This window comes from Apteryx rowi, unplaced genomic scaffold (assembly GCF_003343035.1).
Source record: "Apteryx rowi isolate R43461 unplaced genomic scaffold, aptRow1 scaffold_304, whole genome shotgun sequence".
NCBI classification, from domain to species: Eukaryota; Metazoa; Chordata; class Aves; order Apterygiformes; family Apterygidae; genus Apteryx; species Apteryx rowi.
Genome location: NW_020449464.1, coordinates 812232 through 820839, shown reverse-complemented (window position 1 = coordinate 820839; position 8608 = coordinate 812232). Strand labels below are relative to the sequence as shown.

At 45.3% G+C, this 8608-nt stretch overlaps 1 protein-coding gene across 1 annotated transcript in view; it reads left to right on the top strand.

Moving 5' to 3' along the window:
* The window catches only part of ST8SIA3 (ST8 alpha-N-acetyl-neuraminide alpha-2,8-sialyltransferase 3), a 4480-nt gene extending 808 nt beyond the window's left edge, over window positions 1–3672 (top strand). Inside the window, exons 2-4 of the mRNA XM_026070126.1 lie at window positions 154–276; window positions 1993–2550; window positions 3352–3672. Coding sequence (XP_025925911.1) covers window positions 154–276; window positions 1993–2550; window positions 3352–3634 — 964 coding nt within the window. The 3' untranslated portion in view covers window positions 3635–3672. The remainder of the gene's footprint in view (window positions 1–153; window positions 277–1992; window positions 2551–3351) is intronic.
* The last annotated feature ends 4936 nt before the right edge of the window (window positions 3673–8608 follow it).

The window sequence follows — 8608 nt, the reverse complement described above, 5'->3', positions numbered from 1 at the left end:
TGTCCGCGGTGCTGATGCCGCCGGTGGCGGCCGGCACGGCGGGGCGCGGGCCTGGGCACGGTGGTAACGGGGTGCGGGTCTGTGTGTCCGTGTGTCTGCGTGTCTGTGGGTGTGGGTGCGGGCGTGGGTCCGCGTGTGCGTGCTCCTCTCCAGGTCCCAGTTCGCCCTGAAGTTCCTGGACCCCTCGTTTGTGCCCATCACAAACTCCCTGACCCACGAGCTGCAGGAGAAGCCCTCCAAGTGGACGTTCAACAGGACAGCGTTCGCACATCAGAGGTGAGCCCGCGGCGGGGCACCGCTCCTGCTCACCAACCAGGCTGTCCCCCTCTCACCTTCCCTAAGGTTGGCCCTTTCCCCCCGAGGATTTAAGAAAATACAATCAGGGACTGCTAAATACTCTGAGCTCTGAGTAATTTGCCAGCAGTGAGAGACAAAGGCTGAATCAGAGCATTCCCCAAGATGGTAACAGCTATCTTAGAAGAATTGATTATTTCAGAGCAGGACACCAAGCTGCAACACGCATTATTTTACCAAACGGCATGTGACCCAGTTTCCCAGAGTGCAAGTGAAATTGTCATTTCATCAAGATAAATGGCTGGTTTTTTAAAACTTGAAACAAATCAAACCATAAGAACCATGAAATGGAGGGCAGAACATGCCCAGTGAAACTTCCCAGCTAATAGCAATTCTGAGCAAGTGCAGTGCAGCTCTGCCTTTCCAGCTCTAGCTCTGGCTCGCAAAGTGGGCAAAGAGAGGAGCTCGGGTGGTGACCATCAAGTCCAGATCCAGCTGAGATGCCCTCCTCACACATTGCCTTCTGCCTCCTATTTGTACATTGCACTGACTTTTCTGGTGGGTGGCAGTGGAAAGTGTTTCTCTGTTCCTTCAGTTCTTCAAAGCTGCCTTGTTCTTAATATGAAGCAAAATCTGCTTTCATTTTCTCATTGTCATTCCTCATTGCGATGCAAACTTGGAGATGTGGCAGTGGCCACCCCTTAGAATCACTTGGTTCCTGGCATCACCATCTAAGCCTTAATAAATATCTTAGTGTCACTTCACTGTTGATATTAGCTAATGCCTCAAGGTCTGCCTTTGCATTTGTCTGTTAGCCATAACCCATAATTAGGGAACCCACTGGGACTCCATTAATGCTTAGACATTGGAGGATGCGAGCTGGAAGGAAGGTTGTTTGTTTTCCATAAACAGGAGCAAATAAAGTGGTATTGGTTTTCTAATTTTATGCCCTGCTAGGGAAATTCCTGAGCAGGGTTGGTTTGTTTGTTTTTAAGTATTCCTAATAACCCTTTTAAAAATTCCAGTGTGCTTGCCCAAATAAGACATTAAGGAATTATGTTTACATAAAGAGAGACAGTGACTGTCACTTTTTTATGATCCAAAGCTCCTTAACGAGAGCATGCAAAGTGCTTGTATTTAAAAAATCAGCTACGTTCCTGTTAACACAACTGAATAGTCTGGACTGCTTGATTTTGCTTTGCGTACATCTTGGCAAACATGCTGCCCATCATTACCCAAGATCCATGGTCCAATACCAAGAGTGAGGTATACGACTGCAGAGAGCACCAGCAGAGAGCATGTCCACCGGCCATATCTCACAGCGTGAATAGAAATCTGTTTTGCACTGCTGTGGAGGGTCATGACAGGCCCCTTCAGAAAGGTGAATATTGGGAGTGTATGCAGTTACATGCCTCAAACTTACGAAAAGAACCCAATATTGTAATTCTGACACTATTCCAAGACACATCCTTAGCTGGCATCGGTCAGGACAGTCCAGCAACATCAGCAGAGCACTAGGTGAGGAACTGGCTCCATAATCCCTATTTATTGTTATTAGTTTAAAAGCCATTCCACCACATTTCTACACTACTTTACTACATTTAAAGTTTTAGGCCTAGCCAGAAAGATAATCTCTCTACCATAGAAAAAGGGGAAACATAATGAAATGTTTTCTTTTCTTTTTCTATTTTATTTTAGGCAAGAAATCCTTCAGCATGTTGATGTAATAAAGAATTTTTCTTTGACCAAGAACAGTGTTCGGATTGGACAACTGATGCACTATGATTATTCCAGCCATAAGTATGTTTTTTCTATTAGCAATAACTTCAGATCACTGCTTCCAGATGTGTCACCGATCCTGAATAAGCATTATAACATTTGCGCTGTGGTTGGAAACAGTGGAATCCTGACTGGGAGTCAGTGTGGACAAGAAATAGATAAATCTGATTTTGTTTTTCGTTGCAATTTTGCTCCAACTGAGGCTTTCCAAAAAGATGTTGGAAGGAAAACCAATCTTACGACCTTCAATCCCAGCATCCTGGAGAAGTATTACAACAATCTTTTGACCATTCAGGATCGCAACAACTTTTTTTTAAGTTTAAAAAAGCTTGACGGGGCCATTCTTTGGATCCCCGCTTTTTTCTTCCACACGTCAGCAACAGTCACAAGAACACTGGTTGACTTCTTTGTTGAGCATAGAGGGCAATTGAAAGTCCAGTTGGCTTGGCCAGGAAATATAATGCAACACGTTAACAGGTGTGTATTTTCTCTTGCATTTCATTTGTCAAAGTATGTATCTCTGTACATATAGCTACAACTGTACTTATTTTTCTATTCGTGCCTGAACTGATATGCACTCTCTAGGAAGTTAGGGCCTGGTACTATTTGCTTTTAGTGCAAATGCAGCTTTGTTATTGCTTCAGTAAGTACTCCAATTATTTCTTTACAGATTTAAATGGCACCTGTGCCTTGGGTTGTTTGCTCACACGGGGGTATATTCACCACTGGACTCTGCTCCTGCCAGTGCTTGCACAAAGACAGAAGGAGCACAGAGGAGTTGAATGAGAGTCTGCATAAGCAAAACATCATTTATGGAAGAATTTGCATGATGTGCCCATAAGAGTTTGCACAATGTCTTCTATAAATGATCGCCTCAGCTAGCAAATAGGGATGCTAACAGACATAACTGCAGAGTGGCCCAGATAAAACTGTAATAAATCATACAAGGATAATGTTGTCAACCTCATTAGCAAATGCACATGTGACCAGGGTTCAATGAATTTACTTTCGTGGGTAAGGCACTACTTTTCCTGGTTTAAAAAAAAAAAGGCAAAAATGCATTCGGAAGGGGGCCACAAGAGGGAATATTGATCAGAGTGTCAAAAGGAATATTCTGCACTCCCGTTTATTACAGCCTGACCTAAGCAGCAATCCTTACCTTATTCAGATCATCAGCCATGAGTATTGATGGGCTCCACGCAGTAATTTCTTTCTCTTACAGCGAACCCATGGGTATTATTTCTAGCCTAAACTAACATGCCTTTATTATTTTCACAGATACTGGAAAAACAAGCATTTGTCACCCAAGCGGCTGAGCACAGGTATTCTCATGTACACCCTTGCTTCTGCGATATGTGAAGAGATTCACTTGTATGGATTCTGGCCGTTCGGATTCGATCCCAACACCAGGGAAGATCTCCCTTACCATTACTATGATAAGAAAGGAACGAAGTTCACGACCAAGTGGCAGGAGTCCCACCAGCTGCCTGCAGAGTTCCAGCTGCTCTACAGGATGCATGGTGAAGGACTGGCCAAACTCACCTTGTCGCATTGTGCCTAAGAACCTAAATCTCCAAGTGCCAAATCATTGTCTAAAAAGTGCCCAAAACTGAATTAAACGTTCTTCAGATAGAATTCTAAAAAACAAAAAACTAAAATATTTTCCATAAGATAAAGATGCTTTTTAATCACCCTTATCACTGGTCATCAGAGGGTTTAAGCATATTTGGCAATGCAGACGCATTTATCAGATTCTGTGGATGCTATTCATGCAGCAGAGAACTTGGAATATTTTGCATTTATAGATATGCTTCTAAATACGTTTTAAGATATTTTCATATTTTAGCATTCCACTAAATGCCTCTAAATCTCCTAATTTTATTGTTCCATTCAGATCAGAATTAGAAATGTTAGTTTTAAATGATTTTGCTTCTCTTGTATTTGTTGCTATGAATAGTTCAGCATCCGTAGATTGCCATGGCCAATTGAAAAAGCTGCTCAGAATTCCAGTTTACCATCGCTTCCAAGTTCTTCAGTGTGGATCCTGATTTCCACTGCTTGCATGTTTTCATATTTACTGAACTTTACATTTTTTTGGAATAACATGAAGAAGGTCAAAATATGGCCTGTATCATAGCTAGGCATTTATAATACTCTTAGAATACTTCAGTGTTTTAATTCAATTTGGGCTGAATCTTAGTCAAAATTAGACGAACTGAATTTTTTTCATTCACATCTGTGGGATCCTGTTTGACCCTTTAGTTTTAAAGTTAAAATACCAAAACAAGCAGTATTAGATTTTTTTTTTAGTTTTATTTTTTTTTTGAGCTTCTGTTCCGTGCTGCAGAGGACCCCAAGAGCCTGCCCCACGGTCCCGGTCATCCTCGGGCCGTGTCCGCCGCAGCCTGGCGGTTACCTGTATGCCGAGCGGGGACGTACCGGACCGTGCCACCCCCAGATAACCAGACACAGCGCCCCGGTTAGTGAATATAACTGCATCTAGCAGGAACAGAGTAACTGTGAACAGAACGAGATCAAAGCCAAAAGCAGTATTTTTAGAAATCTATTTCTAAAGGGAAGTGAGCGTAACAGGAATGCAGGCAACAAGAAATACAATCACTCACTAGATTTTCACATTTACATCTCTAAAACCACATTCAGGCAACTTAATTAGTGGCCTCATTTTCAGGTCACAAAGAAACGTTCACTGCAGTCAAAGGAAGACGTAGGTTTTTGAGTACCTTTGAAAATCAGACTATTTGCTAAGAGGACAAATTTTAGGGTCACTTAAAGTTTGAAAATGTTGGCCAATATGTCTCAGGATAAAGGAGTCTGTAAAATAACTGTTTTTCTTATTAAAACAATCATACTTAAAAGTATTTTAACATTTTTATATAATTCTGTATTAAGCTAAGTGAGACCTGACTGTACACTGAAAGAAGATGCAAAAGTGCATTTAAAATCATACTTTATAATTCTGCATTTTCATTTTTCTAAGATTCTTTACTTACAAGTAGGTGTAGAAAGCAAGGAAGGAGATCCCTGGTACAATATAAAATCCCGAGCAATGCAGAGCATCTCCCAGTGCCCATGGGCATCCCTGGCCCCCCACAGCTCCGCCAGCTGTTCCCTTTAGGATTAGGCCTGAGCCGTTCCCTCCCAGCCCCAAAGCCCATCCTTAATGCCACCAATCCCACTTGCAACAGCTCCAAAACACCCGATTTCCACTGCTTGTGGTGGAAAAAATGACTGCATCCTCCACAGGACCGAATTTAGTATGTCCATGGCAATTGCGACCAGGAGGGACTTCATCCTGAAAATACCAAGGATTTTAAAGCCATGTAGAAAATCCCCCTTTCTTCCCTATTTTAATTATCCGACATGTTCTGGCTTTTATTTTTTAATGGGTATTTAGAGCTTGGACGTGCTATGGAAGAAGCTGGGATGCTCTCTGATATGGCCGAGCATGGACCACGCCAACCTGATGCCGATGAGTGACTGCAGATTTCGCTTCTGTAGAAAATCCATTACTGCTAAGTTTTCTCTCCCAGTCGCATCAGGCTGCATCAGCATTTCTGCTCTCTTTGGCTTTCCTTGCTATTGTAGTAAGCCTGTGCTCATCACTATTCATACAGCAAAGTACGACTTCTAGCAAATGTTATTATTAAGACATAGTTGTATAGTAATAGTAGTGTATTATGCCGTATGGCGCCATATGATTTATTATTAATATTACCATTTATTATTTGTGTGGTAGCAGCATGCAAGGGCCCAGTCGGGAGTCAGAGTTCAGTCGTGCTAGATCAGCAGCAAGCAAGCGGACAGGCTGTCCCGAGAGCTGACGATTGCCATGTCCCCCGGGGAAGAGCCGAGCCCGCGCGTGGCTGCGGGGACAGCGAGGGCCCCTTCGCGGAGCCGTCCCCAGCAAGACGCGGCGGCCGCTGCAAGGGGCTGACCCAAAAGGCATGTCCAAGCCAACAGCGAGGCGCTCCTGGGACGGAGTAGGAGCAGGGGGGAAACACCAGTTAAGCAAAGTCCTTTGAGAAACCTTTCTTCAGGTGCATATGGATTTTTATTTTTCCCCAAAAAAAAACAGAAAAAGAGAAAAAAGGAAAGGAAGTGTTCTGCACTAGTTATTAATGAAGTGCATCAATTAATCATTTCCAGTATAATTTACTATTGAACTGTACAGTAAATGTGTGTTTGCTAAGGCAGGCAAATCGGTCTGCAATTCACGGAGGTGCAGAGCCAAAAACATGCCCAGCAGCCAGGACCCGGCTCTGCCGAGAGCCCGCTGTGGTCCACCCTCCGGGGAAGGGCCATCGCTGGCTTCAGGGCTGGACCACTGCTAGTGAGGCATGTTGCCTCGTGGTTAGCGCCAGGCATTTTAATTAAGAGGCAGGTTATCAATTTCACGGAGGAAGTGAACATTTTTAATCAGCACTTTAAAGCAATGCGAGCAATTGCCATCATATTTGCTTGAATGTCGAGGCCAATGTGCTCTGCTGTTTTCCACTGCCGGCTCTCCGTGGTGAGAAACCGCACCGGCAGATGCTGTTTGGCTGCTGTGTATTGTTTACATGATATAACTAGTTTAAATTTAATGTCRTCGCAAGTAAGTATTCGTTAGGCTAAATGAATGTTTTTCCGTCCGCTCATGTACCAAGGGCACTTTGGGGGATGGGAACAGCCCCCCRGGGTGAGGTCCTGACTCCTCGCTGGGGTTTGGCAGCGCCTTCACCCCGGCCGCGCGGGCTCCTCTCCCCGACGGCAGCGGGACTGCCAGCCGGGCGCACGCACCGACGTGGGTGCTGCACGCTTGTGCATGAGACCGAACCAATCCGCCGTAGAATTGCACCGTTTTTAGCAAAACTCGGACACGAAGTTCCCCAGCGTTAAGCCGACYGGGGCACTGCGAGGGGCCGGGACCCCCCGTTCTTGCAGCAGAGCCCAGGCAGGTTCCCGCGGCGCCGGGGCTGAAACGCCAGCCAGCGCCGGGCGCAAGGCTGTCCCTCGCTGCTGCATCTCATTGGAAAATCCCAGTGGAGCTGGTTTGGGCTGACTTGCGGTCTGCCAAAATTGTGCCTATTTCCCTGAATCTTCATGTGGAAGGAAAAAAGGGAAGAAAGTTCTGACACTACTCCTAGAGTCCTAAATCAATCTTTTCTGAATAGCGCATATTTTCTTTCTGTTTCAAAATTGCTTCTTTGAGCATCTATGTTAGAAGATAAAAAGTAAAAAATAGAAACTGAAACCAAATATTTAAATTGTCCCAAGGTACTTTTTCTTAATCTATTTTTAAAAAATTGAGTTCCTTTCCTAATCAGGAAAAAAGTTACAAAAATTGTCCACAGCTTTTCAGAAGCAGGATTTGTGTTAAAAGGATCGCAATGGAAAGGTGTGTTGCATGCACAGGAGCTTGATTTGACCTCCTTAATTTAAGCAAACGTAGCCTCTGAGATGCATTGCACTCGTAGTGAAGTTGTGCTATAGCAAAAGGCGACAGAGTCCTCCGAGGTAGGGCAGGAGCAGGACATGGGGACGAGACGTGACGTCGCTGCCACGTGTCCAGCCCGGGGGTGGGGGGACGATGCAGCCGGGCTGCAACTTCGCCAAGGCACAAAGACATGCCGAGTGCTCAGTACGGAGCACAAAAATGATTGCAAATATCCAGAAATGGGAATACGGAAAAATTATTGACAAAGGGCCATATTRTATCATTGATTTTTAAGCAAAACTCCCCATTGATTTTTCAGAACCGCATTGAACATTTCAGAATCATTGATTTTAATGGGGAGTTCTGCTCCAAAATCAATGGCGCAATACAGCCCAAAGTAAATTGCTTCTGAGTATCAATATTTTCTGCCCGAGTTGTCGCAATGTGGAAAACAGTCTTTAAAACGTGTGTCTTCTGTTTCTGCCTGTTTTCTTAGAGGCTCTTTGAATTCTGCTTTTGTTGAGAGGCTAAAGGGAACGGGCCGGTCGTGGCGATGGCGATGCCCAGCAGCGATTGCGGGCACCTCCGGCCCCCCAGGAAGGCAAAGACCCTCCTGATTCCTACAGGTCAGGACAGGGCCGCTTCCACAAATCCCTGTTTTCACACCATTTTGCRTGCCGAACTGTGTACCAGGGGCCTCATCCTGAGCTCCTTGGGATGCAAGTGCCTTTGGCACTGCTGGGGGCAGGCGGCGTCGCCTCCTTCGTAGGCGCCGGCAGGGAAGGGCCGGTGCCGTGGGGTGCCTGGGCTCCCTGCGCCATCAGGGCAGGGAAACCTGACCCAATATCCGCGGGCACCTCCACAGGCCCGGCTCCGCGAAGGGCAGCCCGACCAGCATCTGCGCCCTACGCTGCAGAGCTCTGAGGCTAGGTGAGATTTATTCCCCTCTCCCACCGCTTCCCCCTAGATGTTTTGTCTTACAGGTCTGAGCTTAATGTCTCTCCCACGCTGTGCCTGACCTGTGGCACGTGTAATTTTGATTTTATAGAAAAACAGTTCTCCCTTTCAGCTGGGACAAAGTCCGTGCTCAGACGTGGC